The sequence below is a fragment of the Thermobia domestica genome, chromosome 3, assembly GCF_964235325.1.
Source record: "Thermobia domestica chromosome 3, izTheDome1.hap1.1, whole genome shotgun sequence".
NCBI classification, from domain to species: Eukaryota; Metazoa; Arthropoda; class Insecta; order Zygentoma; family Lepismatidae; genus Thermobia; species Thermobia domestica.
The window spans coordinates 34,991,168-35,010,143 of record NC_137456.1 but is presented as its reverse complement, the minus strand read 5'-3'; the positions used below and the strand labels follow the sequence as shown (position 1 = coordinate 35,010,143).

The 18,976-nt window shown below is 33.7% G+C and overlaps 1 protein-coding gene across 7 annotated transcripts in view; it reads right to left on the bottom strand.

Moving 5' to 3' along the window:
• LOC145680274 (uncharacterized) overlaps window positions 1-13,605 on the bottom strand; it is a 101,876-nt gene extending 88,271 nt beyond the window's left edge. For 3 of the 7 annotated variants that reach the window (XR_014130637.1, XM_081750624.1, XM_081750620.1), the window contains exon 1: window positions 13,006-13,599. Coding sequence is in view for 4 of the 7 variants with exons in the window: in XM_081750624.1 (XP_081606750.1) it covers window positions 13,006-13,367 (362 nt within the window). In the remaining 3 variants the exon portion in view is untranslated. Of the gene's footprint in view, window positions 1-8,170; window positions 8,696-13,005 lie in introns of those variants that run through there. The other 4 variants (XM_081750623.1, XM_081750622.1, XM_081750625.1 and 1 more) reach the window with 4 other exon arrangements.
• Window positions 13,606-18,976: the final 5,371 nt, after the last annotated feature.

Here is an 18,976-nt window from a genome sequence, read left to right as displayed (position 1 = left end):
CGAACCCATGACCTTACACTTGTAAGTCCGATGCTTTACCGCAAGTTAATGCGGAGTCGTTATGACCTATGATTACCGTCATACTAGAGGCCGTCGAACTCTTCAGCATGGCTCTAATAGCTTAAGCTTTTATTTATAAGTTAATTAGCAGAGAGATAGAAGCGGACAAAGTATTGCGTACATATGAAAATGAAAAAATAAAAAGCTGTTTAGAAATCTCACCTCAATATTTTGTTTACAGTAAGAGAACTACAAATGATCAAGTTAAACGAGTTTGTAAAATGATTTTAATTGATTGAATAAGTGACAGGATGTTAACGAATGTGTGAGATATACAAGATAAATGCCGAAATGGTAAGAACGTGGCGTGGGTAACACATATATCATTGTCTTAACGACGAATTAAATATCATTGCTTTACTTTAGGATAATAGTTAAAACAATACTGGTGGCACTGGAGTAAAAAGGGTGAAGGAGCCACACCTTGCTTAACATTCGCACGTCAGCCGCATATCTGTTACACTGCTCAATTTTTTCATCTATGTCTAGGAGTCTACCTAGTGACATATATTACAGGAGTCATCAGTACCAATACCCATGTTAAACAAGTGAACATAGCTTTAAAATGTGAAACTAAGACTTCCAAACTAAGCGAATTCAATATTCAGACTGGAGGTAATACATCTGTAAATACTGTTTTCAATAGAGAACAAGGTCAAAGATACTGTTTGTTCCTTGGACACTGATTCCATGTAAAGAAGGCGTTATTCTTCCTTATTCTATTAATTCTATGAAGATAAATGTTGCAAACTATCGTTAATTTAAAGCGCTTCCAAAGTGAATAGAGAGTGGAGGGATAAGATAGAAGCTACACTTGGGACGCTGAAAAGGTCGCAAAAAAATTCCTCTACATCTTTTCGAGTTCTTCTCAATGAAAATCTGATACCAGAGTTACTAATAAATTCAACTACTTGCGGTTTTGATATGCTGCTGCAGGTTGTGAGGTTTTATATAAGAAACAGAAGCTATATCCATTCCAAGTATAATTTATCGACATCTATTATCAATTGGGTTCGATTACGATAACCTTTGAAACCAGAAATGGACAATTTCAACCTCTTCCGGTTTCATCCTAGAGTTAACGTAAAATATAAAACCAATTCTTGACAACTAAATGAATTAAAAAGCACTCATATCGATATGTTTTATTGTTTTTTTTCTATAGAACTAAGTGTTAAAACTAGTAATAATGCGAAGTTTGAAACAATTTCTCTTTTGGTACAGTGTTGTCGATAGTTATACTAATTTGACCTGAGACGCTGAAAATGGCTTAAATCTTTTTTAAATAAGATAATTCCACGCTATTTGTTACGATTTTCGTTTTATGTTGATAATAGTTGAAACCGGAAACTGGTAATTTTAAACACCTATGGTTCGAATAGAGCTTGAACGTGAAAACGGAACGTCTTCTCGACTAGAAAAACAGATCCTTTTTTCATAGCGTTTTCGCTCCACGGAAATCAGGGTTCAAACCGCACTGGCAAAATCTAAGACTCGTTTCTCTTATAGTGGTGTAAATGGTGACGTTGTCTTCAAACGTTGAACCGTTGGAAGAAAATACTTCTCCCTTATCTATTACCATGTTTGTTGTGTGCCGATAAATGTTGAAACAACATATCGTTATTTCTAATCACTTCTTGTTTGAATAGATTCTCAACGGAGGAATTGAACATGTTCTTTGAGTTCCAAATTGACTGCAAGGAACCGCAAATTAATAGCTTTCAGCGCTTTTGTTGTAAGAAAATCAGTTCTGAAATTGGACGCAATTGTAAATGTGATCAACTTCCCATTCTAAAATTCTTTAAGTTTTATGTTGTACGTTTCCGTCGGCTAGGCTAAAGGAGGCAGTGAAGATAAGAAATAAAATTGTGGAATGATAGTAGAGGGAGGGGAGATAAGCCCGACATAACCCACGCACACGTTGTCTATCCAACACAAAGTAAACTTGGCACGACTTGCGGTCGAAGCAAGGACCCATGCACCAAAATCGAACGCTCTTCTACTGAGCCAGTGCGGCCTCACTTTAAAATTGTTGAGGATAGCCATTATACATTGTCTTGCGAAGCTGGTTGTAAATAAACACCGAAATGTTTTCATTGACTCGGTTTACCGTACCTGCTACCGTCTTCGTTTTGACACGAAAATAAAATCTAAGTCCTATGTCACACGCTTATGCCGACCAGGATAAACGAGACAGTAATTATGAGAAATGGATAATATGAAAAAAAGAAAATAGAAAAAACAAAAGGAAACCTACTTACACGGTGTTTGTCTACTGCAAGGTCTCATTGGCGAGAGCTGGGATCGCACCATGGACCTAGTGTATTAGAGGTGATGTTCAAATATTGACCCGTTCTCATTGAAAATTTAATTAAATGAAATCTTTAGTTTTACATCCCACAGAGATGTCGACTAGGCTAAAGGACAAAGGAATGTTGAGAAAGAAATGAAATATTGGAATGAACAAAAAACGAGAACCAAGAAGAATCCACATACACACGCTTGTCTGTCTTTGTTAAGAGGCCATAAATGTTGAAACTGGATATGGTCATTTAAAAAACTAGCGGTTTGAATAGAGGCTTAACGAAGAAGATCGGACCTATCTTTTGGAAGCACAACCGATTGTAAAAAAGCATATCTCGATATTCCTTACAGTCTTTAGTGGATAGAAGTCAGATCAGAAACGAATTATATTATTAAATTTCAGACAAACCGTTCTATTAGCCTTCTGTAACTTATACATTTAACACCTTAAAAGTTTCAAAAGCTGTCTTTGGTTTTATGCACATTATGTACAGTAACTTACCAAAAAGACTTCTGTATATAGTTCAAAAAATTAGAGGTGATATTATGTCAGATTCGAAGCGAGAAGAAACCATTTTCGAGTTTCGCATTCGAAACCGTTTTAAGAAATGAAAAAATTCCTTCATTTTTAAAATATATTTGCTACAAAGCGTACAAGAAATATTTCTGCAAAATGCAGTGTCATTCATTCACTGTTAAGAGATCACAAAAATCTGTATTTCACTCGTATAATAAAATTAAAATAAGGCCGAAAGTACATATAGTTGGAAGCTATACTGACGAGAATAGTGCGCATAATGTCAAAAGACTTTTGAAACGAAACATAAAAAAAACGGTTTCTTTTGTATCTAGAAAACGGTTTTTTTTCTCACGTCCAAAATCTAGAGAAGAAACAACACATAATTTATTTTATTCATCTCGCAAGAAAGACCTGATCTTTGATTCAATTTTCAAGAGTTAAAAAGAAAAAAATCCAATGCAATAGCTGGTTGAAGTTCAAAATATACTCGAAATAGAGCGGTTGGGAAATTTTTCGTGGCTTGTACTGGGGATCTTTTTCGTTTCTAAATTCCCAAAAATGGTATCAATTTATGTTACTCACCGAAAAAATGACAGGAACTCAATTTATACCATTCGCAGTTACAAACCGAAAAGCAGCATTTTAAATACCCAACTGTACAACAAAATTATATACAACGATCCAGAACTTTCTCATAACTTGCCAGTAGAGTTAGCATGATGTCAAATATATACTTCGACGATAGGTTCCAATAAGTTGCAAACAAGATATTCAAATCCCGAATGTGTTTTAAATAGAACGAAATAAACTCTCTTTGTAACTTGTAACTAGGTACATTCTTACATTTTTCTCAATTCCAGAAAGGTAAAGCTCGAAATTTACTACACTTATCTCATAAAAATTACAAGATAAAAAATTATACATTTCGCACTTTCAAGTAGAATGATTCGGATTAAAAAAATACAAGTCCGGGAAACGTTACGAAAAACTAAACCAATCATTCTATTTGAAATGTTATCGAACTTCGAGTTTGTAATGCTGTTTTTTTCTGCTTCTCAACGCAAAGGATATAATTTGAAATTTTCATATACCTATTACCTGAGTAAAAAACAATATGTCCTATAATTTTATGCAATCTACCATAAAAATGTCAGTAGGTACCAGCAACGAAAATTATTTCTTCCTTCTATTTTCCTCTTATTCTAAATTTTCACCTGTTATTTACGCCAATAAGAGAAAGTATCATGTGTTTCATTTTAAATACTGATATTGACATTTCAAAAATGAAATAAATTGACTTCTTCTTTTCTTTTTTTTAGAATTTGGAAAAATTTAAGAATGCATAGGTATGAGGCATGAAAAAATTACAAAATCGTTCTATTAGATACACGCCTTGAATTTTCAACGATTAATGGTGGATATTCTCTTCTAATATAGGGTACAATTTGAAGTCACGTCAATTTTGTTAGACCAATGAAATGGGCTAATATCTTTTCTAAAATCTAAAGGAGTGTAAATATTGACCTAGATATGTCGCGAACTATTTCGTAGCTTTTCCTCCTTTCGTAGCCTTCCTGAGATTTGTTATTTATATCAGTAAATAAATTGCATGCTGTGTTTTCCTAAATTTCTCAACGAGTATGATTATCAATATACATTTTGCGATTACATTTCTTCAGTGCTTTGTTCAAAAAACTAATTTATAATAAAGAATTTCTAACACTTGGTTACCTAAAAATTATTATTATTAACGGCATTAACTTCTATTTCATCATAAGCAGTTGAAACACCAGTAGTTGCACGAAAATAATTTTCAAAACTGACGAAAATAAATAAAAACGAGTAATATTTTTGCATTATCCGAGTCTATCTTGTAAAATTACAACTGGCTATTAATAATAACTATCATAAATATTATTATTTTTATTATTAGTATAAATGAGCAAAATAAATATCAATGTGCAAATAGAGATTGTTCTTGACTTACTTTGGGCTTAGTGTTACTGATTCTACCACCGAATAGTTTAGTGACCTCCAAGACAATAGATTCGATACTGACAGCTGCCCTTTTCGATTATTCTCATATCTCCCCTCATTCCAAACCCCAGGGGTCTCTCGCCTTGATAGTACTCTTCTCCTGATTTGTAAGTTACATGTGTATTTCAACTCATTGTTGAAATCAGACTACGAACCGAGTTCCATCTTTTCCACGTGGAAGTGGGAGTCTGTGAAAATTTTGAACCAACCTTACTTCTTTCATGCTTCATTCTCTCCAGCTAAAGTTTCCCAACAAACATTTATATAAAAACTACGATTTCTTCCAAACTATGAAGTTTTCGGTACTACTTTAAAGTATTCAAACTATACTCTGTGAATTTCTTCACCAGAGGAATCAACACGTAAGCATTTATTTTTACAGATTTACTTTAAAATCACAGAAAAGTAAGGAATATGTAAAAAATTCGGGCAAGCTTTTACTTTGATTCGGACACTGGAACCGATTTGTTTGACCCAGTTCCCGGAGTAGTTTAGGAATTACATTCCATTTGCTCCGGCCAATCGTGACGTAATGTCGTGTGGTATTATCATAGTGGTAAACGTGCAACAAAATTACATTTGCATGGCTTCTAACCCCCTACGTACGCTCAGCTAATTCCTAACGTAAGTAATTAACTCTATAGTTAAACGTTTAGGTACCATTGTTTCCTTTTGGATACAGGAGATTTTCAGTGTTCTAGCGTTGTACATTTTCTAAATTCCTGCCCGATAATACGTATTATATAAAAGAATGAATTGTTAATTGTTTTGTTTGTCTTAATTTCACAACAACGTATATTAAATAATTTCTTTCGATTTTTTTACAATTGAAATTTTCGTGCTTTTTACAGGAGGTTGCAATACTTCGTCCTTACAACGTAATATAGAAATTGACAAGACTGCTTGTGGACAGTTGAGAGTTCAATGTGTGTGCTTTTTTGTAGTGTGAGTTAACGTGCGTCTCAGACCTTCGTTTCTTATTGTGCAACTGAAATATTTTAATGTTCCCTTTTGGGAACAATGGTATGTAGCGAGTTAGTTTGAATATTTGTTCTCTAAAATCGCAAAATACCAAGGAAATTACTTACGCTAGATGAAATAGTAGACACGTTGGACACTTTGTCTGTTTCTGACCATGAGGAAACGAATATTTTAATTCTCCCTCCAGCTGAAACAGGTGACATAACAGACGAGGAGAACACAAATGAAGAAGAATTAGTTCCTGTTATGCGTAAGAACGTATGTGTTGAGTTGATAGGTGCAGTGAATATTGACATCGATAACGCAAATGAGCTCGAAAATATACCATAAACTTCATCATCTAAAAAGATAGGGAAACTGTGTGCCTAAGTGGAAAAATCTTGCGAAAACATGCATCAATCCCATTTCCTGTTCACCAGAAAAACTTGTGGTTTCTCATCCTCATCTTCACGGTAGTTCTCCGATAGATATTTTCTTCAAGATTTAGCCTCCATCATACATTGAGCACCTTGTTCAAATGTCTAATTTGTACGCGCAGCAGAAGTGAGTTCCACACATAAAAATATCATATGAACAGTTACTACAATTGTTTAGCTTATTACTCCTCAGTAGGTATCATGTTCTTCCTTCTGAGGAGTCCTACTGGAGTACAGCAGACGACCTGTGTATACCGATTGTTTCATCCGTAATGCCAAGAGCCCGTTTTGAAGAAACAAAGAAATATTTCCATATTGTTGACAATTCTAACTTACCAAGAGGTGACAAATTTGGAAAAATAAGACCTATATACGATGAACAACAGAAGAACTTGCAGCAGTTTGGTATCTTTCACTAATCTCTGAGCATTGATGAAAGCATGGTTCTGTACTATAGGTATCACACATGCAAAATATTTATTAGAGGAAAAACCAATGCATTTTGGTTACAAAATATGTTTTTTATGTTCTTCTGACGGTTATCCACATGCAATGGACCTCTATGGTGAAAGAGACAATAGTACTGATAACGTACGTGAGGATATCCCATTAGGAACGAGTAACTCGCAGTCTCCCAAAATAATGACCAGCACGAAGTCTTTTTCTATAATTTTTTTACGTCTTATGATGTTTTTTTAGAATTAGGAGGAAAAAGCAATCGAGCAACAAGGAGAGTAAGAGATAATCGTGTTCAACAGTGTCCTCTGACTCCACAGAAAAACTTGCTAAGGACGAAAGAGGAAAGTTTGACGTCAAAAGTTATGCTAATGTGTGCTTTGTAAGGTAGAAAAACTGTGCAGTTGTAACTGTTGGTTCAAACTGTTTTACACACTTGCCAGTAAGATAAGCGAGGAGATACTCTCGTGTATATAAGAAAAATGTTCCAATTAGTCGACTATTCGTTATTCAAAAGTACAATGAAGGAATGGGAGGAGTTAACGTTATGGATCATATTCTTGCATCATACAGACCCAAAGTAAGATCCAAGAAATGTTGCTGGAATATTTTCAATAATGCGTTCAATTCAGCAGTTGTTGTTTCTCGGAAACCGCATTGCTAATTCAACACCATGTGTTTTCTTCGCATTCGAAAAATGACATCAATTAGGCCAGGTCCAAGATCGCATATCCCTCTCGGAGCTGGAAAATGTGAGATGCATCACAAGAACATTGAGTAGTGTGCAAATCTAATACAGGAAAAAAATGTTTTCTGTGTCAAAAGAGGTTACATCAGAAGCAGGGTGGAAAATATCATGATTTTTTAAAAATATTTTTGTTGATTTTTTTATTTAAATCGATTCTTTTTTTTATTTAAATAAAATCTTTCTTCTCGCGTAATACAAGTCACGAACTACAGATAAAACATTAGGAATTCATATTGAATGTTAATTATGCCTTTTTAAGTGAAAATATTGGGCTCCAATATTGAATTGATTGCCAGTCGTTAACTTATTTCAATCCCAGAGATGCAAGGGTTCGAAAAAAAGTTTCTTTGCGGGGGAGGGACTCGGTTTTTCTGATTCACTGTTTTGCTTGGGAAATTTATGGGCCTTTTCTTCTAAACTCTACTTTAAATTGATAAAGCAGGTTTAGTTTCGCTTCTCTACAATAAAAAAACTCATTTAAGTATTAGTGCATGCAGATAATAATAGAAATCCTCGTAAATAAACATGAATTTCGAAATCATATTTCAAACAATTTTAATTTTTAACACATTTTTACTGTGAATCCCAAAAAAATAATCCATTTATATAATAAGTTTTAAATAAGTTTAATAAGTTTTAAATTCCTAATGCATTATAAGCAATGTTTTTATTGTGAATTAAAAATACAAAAACAAGGAAAAACTGTTACATGACATACAGAATTTATTGTATTATGTGTGTGAGTTAAAAAAAAATAATATATCGGGAATATAATGATATATTTACTGAACAAAAGCACAAAACAAATTCGACGCCCTGGTCTTCACAAAAATAACATGTTCTTCTCTGTTCATTACGTATATCATGTGGCTCAAGTGGTACAACGTTGTCTTCGCATTCGGGAGGTCATAAGCTCAATTCCCGCTGCCGACCATCCTGACTGGGATTTTCCAGTGTTTCCCTCAGGCCTACCAGGCAGTCGGGATGGTACCTACTAAAAGAGGTCCTGGCCGATACATTCCAAAATCCTTTCCATGTTGTTGTTAGATATCCAGTATAAAATAGTCTCTGAGCTGCATCTGATGATTGTTAAAGAAATAAATAAATACCATTCTCTCGTCAATCTGTTATAGTCTATAAGTTTATTACGTCTGACTTCCATAAACATTCGTACTAGAGTATCAACGAAAAAAAAATATTTTACTACAATTCAACGTATTACTTTAAAAGACTGAAAAAATGCAATCTTTGTACGGTACGCTCAAAAATCACCTAATTTGTTAATGCACCTCTTGCTTCCCCTTTGCTACCCCTACAGAAACTTATTTGAAATTGAACATAAATTTTGAAAATGTATTCACTATTAATTTAGTAATAATCTGATACCACCTATCAGGTTCTTCGGACCTGCAAAATCGGTAAAGTCGCAAATTCTGTAATGCACTGACTGTTCCTTAAGCTTGTTTAGAGTCAGAAAAGTAGTGAATTTTCTGTCCATGGATCATGTACGTCATACTGTTCATCTGAACGTTTGGTTTTCAAGGCTCTGGAATATATAACCACCATCACGGTTTACCCAGTCCTGAAAGTTTCTGAATTTTTAACAAGAATTCAACATGTCATTACGGAACTTTCCCTTTAAAAAAAAAAAAAAGGAAAAACAAAAACTAAAAAATACATTGAAGCAAAGCACAATAAACATGAGTGAGTGCTTAGCTTTTCCGCTTTTATTGGGAAATCCGGGATTAAGCCCCGCATTCGACAATTTCGACAAAAGTTTTCAATTCCATCTGTGAATGTAGAGAATGTAGTGCGTGTACTGTAATTCCTGGCTGATTTCATTTTTATTACTACTTTTATTACTAATTACTAATTACTAATTTTTATTACTAATTTCGACGGATTTCCGAAAGGGTTAGGGTGGTGGTGTCTTTCGGACTGGAGCCTGTTCTCCGAAATTATGGTATTTCTAAAATAAACGAAATTTTAGATATGTCTTTACTCATAAACTCCAAGCTCACCTGAAATGAAAGTCAGGCATTTTTAGAAAAAAACTAACCACTAATAACAAAAAACCCTCCCAAAACACTTTTCTAATTACGTACTGGTTATCTGAATAAAATGGTATTAAAGGTTGCATCCGGAAGATTATTGCTACGTCATTACACAGCTACAGTATAACAGAAATGTGGAAGTATGCTCTGACGGATATATTGAAAAACAAAAGTTTAACTATGTGCTAGAAACTAGCGTAATACGCTCTAAGAAACGAAACTTAAATAACTAAACATGAAATGATCTAATGAAGAAAAAAAGAAGTCGATAACTCAGAAGTTAAAACCATGTTATATAGCCTCTAAAATTGCTCTCATATACTACGTACTTAATGTTTAATTCACGAAACGTGATCCATCCATCATGATGATGAATTCTAAAGGAAAATATGGCATTTAGGACATGAAATGTTGTTTAACTATAGAGTATACAAAAAGAAAGCTATTTAGATCGAAAATTCATAAAAATGAAACAAGAAAAGCCAAAATTTCCGTTTTTCCTTGAAAAGCCGGCTTTTTATGTAAAAAAAAATTCAAAAAAGTCGGCTATTTTGCATCTCTAATCCCAAACAATATTCCTTAAGCACTAAGGAAAAAATACGGCGACGCTTATCAACATAATACTATTTCTTTTTCACTAAAGTTACTCATATTTGGCAAAGCCATACCTTAAAAAAAAAAAAAAAAAAAAAAAAAAAAAAAAAAAAAAAATTGGAACTAGCTTGCAGCACACTAAATACATATAAAATACGCAGATTTCGCTTAAAGTTATAAAATTTAAAGAAGATTTAAGTTTCGGAGAGGGAATCGGCCCCCTTTATAAATACGCCCCTATGAACTGGGAACAAAAAAACAGCCGCTCATACAAAAGAAATTTCGTGTTAAATCTTCATGGCGATTTTCTCGTTGGAATAATTAAAGATTTAAAAACCTTATGTTACGAAGTTAAGAAAGCAGAATTCCTCCGTTACCCGTTCAAAACGGGATTTTCCCCAATCATCCTCTGCATGAAAGACTCGTTTTCATACTGTGCTGTACACGTATATTTGCATCTTATTGTATTATGATTATCTTCCATCATTGAAATGACACAACAGAAGCTGCATTTTACATATTTTCCCTTTAAATTAATTTATTTCGGAATTTGATTTAAATCAACGATTTTTATTTAAAAAATCAAGTGATATAAATCTCGATTTAAATTGTAATTTAAATCAGACTGATTTAAATCAATCCATCTATATCAGAAGTGTTTTCCAAAGTACCATGTGTTGTAAGCGTCTTTTCAAAGACCTATAAAAAAGGATGTTAGCTTATGCTCAGTAAAATTTATGACTAGTATCGATTTGGAAAAACATTTTTTGCGAATATTCATTTTTCAATTTCCTAAAAATAACTACTTATATAAAGTTTACAAAAATACTAATAAATGCATGTACATATAATAATAATAAGTGAATAGCTAGAATAGTAAATACATATCTAAAATAAAAGCTCATAGGTATTCAAGTGTACCCATACGTAAAAACATCGAGAACACCAGAGTATATTTACCCTTATATCACTACAAATATAACAAGCGAAGAAACGTTACACATATTTGAATTTCCTCAGTGTAAAAACTATGTCTTATTTTACTTCTAAGTATTAATATATGTAATGTGTAGGGAAGAAATGCAAATCGTATTTCGTGTATATATATATATATATATATATATATATATATATATATATATATATATATATATATATATATATATATATATAAATGCGCGTGTGTGTAATGAAGTCATGAAAACGTAGTTTGGATGAAATTCATTAATGTAATTAATTAATTAAATAATTATAGAAAGTATTCTGAAAGTAAAACTAAGACGTGAATTCTGCACACGCGTGATACCAATGTTCTCAAAAGGGAATATCACGTCACAGGATGTTGGCATGTGGTACGTGACAAATCAAAACAGAAATTCAATTATGGGTGGAAAAGGACAGAAACTGAAAATTTTGAAGAATTTGCACAGGTGGATCCATGTCCCGTCCTTAAACGGTTAACAAACTTGCGTGTGAAAGGTGAACTATATACCACGTGAGAGCACCAAAGGCACAAACAGTTCCAGGAAGTGACTGAACCAATAAGAACCGATAGAAGTCACTGTCTGAGTCAAAGTAAAATCTTGACCCAATTCGAAATAATATTTCAATACACTACTACACAGATATCGTAAATATGTTGTGTTCTTACTTGTAAAGTACCTACCTTCATAAAAATAAGTTAATCAAGATCGAACCTGTGATGCGCGGATTCACACACAAGGTAGCTAGTAACCATTGTAAATGAAATGAAATATAAAAGTAAATGTCGCGGTACTAGAGAAATGTCCAAGACTTAAGGAATTAACATAATTGCAAAATTTACGTTAGTAACGTATCATATTGGAACTTAAATATTTAAGCAATGACAACGTATTGGAATGTTTCATATAACATCTTTAATAGCGTACAAATACACAATTCAGCATGAAAAATAATACACTTTATGCCATATACAGTGATTTGTCCCATCCTTTTTCACATGTATAATGACCTTTGGTGACGCGCCTCTTTCCTACCGACCTAACGCTTTGCTTCCTCTCGAGCCAACATGCTGGGATCCTGTCCTGAGTTCCGTAATTAAAAAACTTGATTCGTGTCTTTTACATAATAATTCTTATTGCTTACGTACGCTATGATGTGAAACTATATGAATGAGTGCAACTCCGTCCCGCAAAAATGAATGTTGCAAAAAAAAAAAAAAAAAAAAAAAAGAAAAAAAGGGGGGGGCGACTTTCTGAAAATGAAGTAAAATATGCAATGAATTTATGTGTAGGTTTCTCAATAAATATCCACTTATTTTTTGCTAGACTTATATCTTCTGTTTTCTTAATGTTTTTGGAAGACCTTCGTAAAAGTGGCGTAGATAATTTGGGGATAAAGCTACAAACATCTATACGTTTGATCCGGTATACAAAATATCACGTTTCTATTTTGGAAATATTCAGATCCCCTTCAGCCACGGCGTCTTTTTCCTTTTTTTTTTTTTTTTTTTTTACATAAGTTTCTATATATGAAACACTATCGTAAAGTACCCATATCGAAAATATCCACAAGATATGGTTTGAAATGTGTATTCAATAATTAGGTAATCATTCCTTCATTAAGATGGTAATTACATGAGATTTCTATGGGTGCACTCACTTCTGCTTTTGGGTACAACTTGTCTATATGTGCCGCGCCACTTCCAAACTGTTGATTATTAATTTACGTTCGACTTGGGCGTATTCCCGTAAATATTTCTCGAAAAGAATTCCTTACAACTATAAAATTTCCGTACACATGTAACTGTATTATCAATCTGAACCAATTAGTGTATATAAAATTTAACATTACCTTTCTGGCCCAACTGGATTTGAACTACTTGTAGTTAGTTGCTTGTAGTCATTACAGTAAGAAGCGCATGTCTCTTCAACCTCTACTTTTCTTAGTGTTTCTATATTATTTTCAAAGGCAGGATATTTTGCTGCAAATTCAGATTTCACCGTATCAATGTTTAATTTGACATCCGAAGAATGCATAGCTACATCCTTCTCTCTTGTTTGATCTCCTTCGGTTGTAGATGATATTAATTCTTTGTTGTCAGTTATCATTTCGTATGTCCATCCTTTCCCTTCGAGTGGATCTTCCTGAGGAAAACCATAATCAATTTCTTCTTTGCACAAAAATTCCAACTTAACAGACGCTTCACCAGCCATTGTGGCTCCAAATTTAATACGAACTAGCAACTGTCCTTGACACTTCCATTTTATTTTATGCTGCCAGTGTTAATGAAGTGACTTACAAAAACGTCCATAGAAGCAATTTTATACTTGCAATCAAACATGCAATCAGATCTTAATAAATTACAGAATAATTACAGAAAACAACACGTTTGAGGATCTTCGTTCTTGCTTCCAAGAGCCTCTATCAGTGTTGGTAAGTTTCCCTTACAAAATTTTCCTGACACAAAATTTTTCCTAGATTAATGAGTGTCTAATTACTATGACAGAATTTATGGATATGATTAATTTAGCTAGACTAAGGGAAATATCAACTAAAGTCGTTCCATTCATTTCTTGCTTCTATTTTTTACTTTTTCCTTAACATTTTTTTCTACAAAAATGCAAGTATATCCAGCCAATAATGGGGGTAAATTACGCTAATGTACCGTAAGACGTGGTTACTTTGCACATTAGGGATTACTTTGAACAAAATATGAAAAGAGTTGCACAGTCCTCTGTCGGCAAAACCATGAACAGAAATGAGGAAGTATCAACTGGCAACGTAAGATAGAAAATCTAACTGAGTTTTGGCTATAATGTCGATGGTTAACATCAGTTCTAATTTCCGATAGGATTCATTGTTGTAGATGTATGTGAAGCAGTCACTGTAAAGGCCGCCAAAATTTAAAAGATATCACGTACAAGATTTTTCTTCAAAGTCAACTCAATTTCGTAGAATACTTATGTGTATAATCAGACTTTGATGCAATAGTTGAAATTGAAATGTGAAACGTTTTAAAGTCAAAAAGTAAAACTGGGGGAAGATAATTTCAGCCTCTACTCGGGCTTACTTTGCACAGGTCCAAAATACCGCTTAGATAGGAAATTATTACTACTGGAACCTCCTGCATTCTAAATTTAGGTAAATTTCCTATTTATGAATATGCCGGAACGAATCTCTTGTTGGAAAATTAATTATGAACAGTAGCGGGTCCTGAAAAGTAGTCTGAGAGAGGCTTCACACACAAAGACTTTCCTTTTTCTTTTTTTAGAATCACTAGACTTCGGGAGAGGGTGGGTGGGGGGCTTGCAGACTATACGCATAGGAATGAGTAACATTAGATTAAAAAAAAAAACAATCATGCGCTTTGGGTGAGTTTCAGCCTGAAAGTCCCAAATTCAGTACCTCTCCCATTTATTACAATTGGGACGATATTCTTACGTTAGACTTAAGGAACAACCAAAGCAAATCAGTTCAAGGAGATTATTTTTATATCCCTGAGTTGGCATTTTTTTTTTTAGCATATGCTAAACTATGAGAATGCAGTACCTGTGCCGGTACCAGAAAAAAACATAATTTTCTTTACAAACATCGATAATTCAAACTAAGTACAAATACCGGTACAATCATTCTAATATCAGTATTTGTAGACTGCATACAGTTTCGTGTAGAAAGTAAACTGTATAAATACTGAAGGGAAAACATTGTACAGAAACGTTATGTTTGTATGTTGAACATACCTTTTTTGTACGTTGTGGGGTTTACCCCATGGGGTTTACTTTGCCCCAAAGTTTATATTGCAATAACTAAGGTTATACAGAACGTTTGCTAATGAACTTGCACTAATGTTTTTCTTATATATATATATATATATATATATATAGTGAAACCTGTCAACTTGGCCAGCTCTCTAAGTTGGCCACCTGTTTATCTTGGCCTAGTTCGTCTTGAACCTGCATTTTCCCGTAAGACATTCATTACTTACTACTCTATAAGTTGGCCACCTGTCTATCTTGGAAGTTGGCCACACTGAAGCAATGTTTGCTCTATGATGATAATGATAAATTTACCTGCGTATCTTGGCCACGAAAAATACAGTTTTGTTATTTTTCTTAACTCTTTCGAATTTCCATATAAGAGGCAGATGCTCTATATTTGTGACTGGACACAAAGAAGCATACATTCGCGTGATTTGTTCTTGGAGGTAAGCGGCCAAAAATCTACCCTCATAAAAGGGTAGTGAAGGAAGATGTGAATAAGAAAAAGCACATACAGGAATTCAGAAAATGGTTGTACGTATTTGTTTACCCTGCCTGTTTTGGTAAAACCATTAGCTAAATCGGTTCCTTTCATCAATGGGAAGCTTTAGTAATTCCGGGAAATTCTCAAGGTCAATTGTCATTTATTGGCACCTGACTGCATATCAAAAGGTATCGGAGGTTTTGAGATGTGAATTCCCTCAAGATTTTCTCAAAACATCTTTTGCTAACACTTCCAGCTCATTTACAAGAGGTAGTTAACTACAATATTAGAATGTGCATATCTGCCAAAAAGAATAAAGCAAATATGTTTAGAATGAACCACCATTCAGTAACAACTGAAAAGAAGTCATATAAATTGCATATGAATTTCTCAATTTATAACTTAGCTTTTCTTGTTTTCAATCTGAATAACTCAGTGTGCTATAATATCAATTTCAATAAACTGCGTACATACACTTCTACCACCATTCAGTAACAACTGAAAAGAAGTCATATAAATTGCATATGAATTTCTCAATTTATAACTTAGCTTTTCTTGTTTTCAATCTGAATAACTCAGTGTGCTATAATATCAATTTCAATAAACTGCATACATACACTTCTACTATGTATTTCATGGTTGTTCGTGTTATTGTGTTTTCACTCCGAATAATCTAATGTACCAGACTAGTTTTCATTATATATTAAACATACTATCAAGAGCGTCGATCGTGGGGGGACCGAGCAGGCCCGGTCCCCCCAAAGCACGTGTGGCCCCTATTTTATTTATGAGTATACAATATTTGGTATAATTTGAGTACAATTTGTCTTAAAAACCATATATATATCTTCTGCATCTGAACGTTCCCCTCCCAAATTTACAGAGAAATCAGTGCTCTAGCATGCTACAGTAATATTTTCTAGTACTGTATATTTTTATGATTACTCTATATACATTATTTATAAGTAGCTATCGTGCCACTGCTTATTAAAATTTTACAATCAAGTAATACTAGAAATCCTATTCTAAAAATACACAAATCACACTTATTTTCTGTAAGTTGGCCACTTTTCGATGGAATCGATGGTGATCAACACAGACAGGTTTCACTGTATATATATATATATATATATATATATATATATATATATACATCTGCTAATGATTATGACACCAAACACCATTCGAAGCTTTCTTGCACCCACTGGAAAACGTGAAATATATTAATATTTATTTGCATAAATTGTTATTGTAGACTGTTCCCATAATGCCCACCGACTTCGATTTTACAAAATTTGAGAAATAAATTTCCCTTTTTGTTTTGTGGTCAATTTGAAGGCATTTTGTTATAATACCTTTAAGAAACCCACATACATCATATTACGAATCAATCATTATGGAACAATTTCATGTGTTAGGCGCAGCAGTGGTACCAATATTTGAAAATTTCTTTTACAACTTTTTTCTTTTTCCTTTTTAATTGATTTTATGAGTAGTAGTGCATTCAGTATAAAGGTACAACAAGATTCTCTCTCTCTCTCTTTGTATGTGTGTGTGTGTTTCTAGTTTCCGGCTTAAGCGTGTGGATTCTACCAGGTATACTTTCGTGTGTACATACGCTAGTGTGTGTGCGTGGCGTGGGTATATGATGTATTAATTGGGATCCCGTAGTGGAACTTATCGATATTAGTACGTACATACGAGCGGATGTTATTTCACACGATAACTTTGGACGAATGCGATTTTTTAAATTCTACTTTTTGCAATAAATAAGTAGAGATATTCCTCTAGAAAGAGTTCCTTAATGGAGGTGATTCGTCAACTGAAAGTGGTAGAAATGGGTCATTTCCGATTTTAACGTTGATAAATATAGAGCTTACAAAATTAGGACGATTACTATGGATTTCATTATAACCTTTGAGTCTACGTCTCACATAACCTCGATGCAGAAGGGGAATCCTAAACTTAAATAATTAACTAATTCGAAACCGATGAGAGTACAAAACTCAAGGTTTCGGCAGAACACTAGCACAAAAATTTGGAATAGAAAAAGTATTAAGTATCCAGTTGGAGGGGGAGGGAAAGAATGGGAACATGAACATAAGACCATAAAAGACATTATAGAAATGGCAGTCATTGATGATTATAGACGTGGCTCTTGAGCCTAGAGCTTCGAAATTCCCTCTATGGCATTTCCCGAGCGTGCACAATCTGAGTTACTATAACTTTCACCCTACTATATTCAGCCATCGTTTATTCAATTCCCCCCCGCATCAATCACAAATTGTCGGAATAGTTTGTACAGAAATGTGCAGACCAAATATTCGTTTGTACATAATTAGGGGCGCCGGCAGAACGAAAACAAAATGGGGGCTTTCTAAGTAGTAGCCCCACCATGTCCAATTCAAGCACAAATTGTCGCAATCGTTTGCACATAGTTTGTAGAGAAATGTACGATCGAAATTTTCCTTTGTATAATATTAGGGGCTTCACGAGAACGAAAAAATATGAGGGCTGTCCAAATGGTAGCCCCCACCATGTCAAATTCAACCACAAATCATCGCAATCGTATCTACATCTTTTCTACAGAAACGTAGAGGCGAAATTTTCGTTTGTACACAATTAGAGGCGCCGCCAGAATTAAAACAAAGTAGGAGACTGTCCAAATGATAGTCCCCCACCATATCCAATTGATTCACAAGTTGACGAAATTGTTATTACATCGTTTGTACAGAAATGTGCAGGCCAAATTTTCGTTTGTACACAATTAGGGGCACCACCAGAACGAAAACAATGTGGGGGATTGTATAAATGGTAGAAACATTAAAAAAAAGTGTCACATACTATGGATATTTTCCTAACAAAACTTTGCGCACACTATTGTGTCGATTGGTATATTCACACTATCGTGTGATTCACTACATTGATCTTATTCTAACGATGATGGAATTAATTTTTTGTTTTTATTTTATATTTATACTTACAATACGGCTCTTATTATTAAATTTATCCATTATTTCTTACGTGATCTGAATCCTTATGAGAAGAATGCATTTTTTTCTTCTAACTTGAGCAGTAACCGTTATTCTCATCTCGTACAGGAAATTGATAAGTGGAAGGTATAACAAATTCACAAAGTAGACTATTAAAGGGAAAATTATAACACAGTATTTTGTTTTATTTGAACATCTTCATTGAACTCGTTTTGCAGAAACTATAGAATGCATGGCGAAGTATTTTGGTACATTCAGCCTTCTGATTTACGAGTAGAGTTGCTAACTGGCCGGTATTTCACCGGCCTGGACCGGAATATTGATGTGATTTTGATTAAGACAGGTGACCGGTAAAATTTCTTATTAGCTCCCTTCTGACCGGTATTTTGGAATATGCAGTCCAGAATATAAAATTGGACATCGAAATTTTTCAACAGTTCTTTTACAAACACAAATTTCCGTTGTATTACACACTATCGATATTTTTTTAATCTATGGCAGTTTTTTTTATTTATTTAACATAAGAAATTTGATAACACTTAGATTCTACTGTGTTAGAATTTTATACATTTATTGAGAGAAAAAAT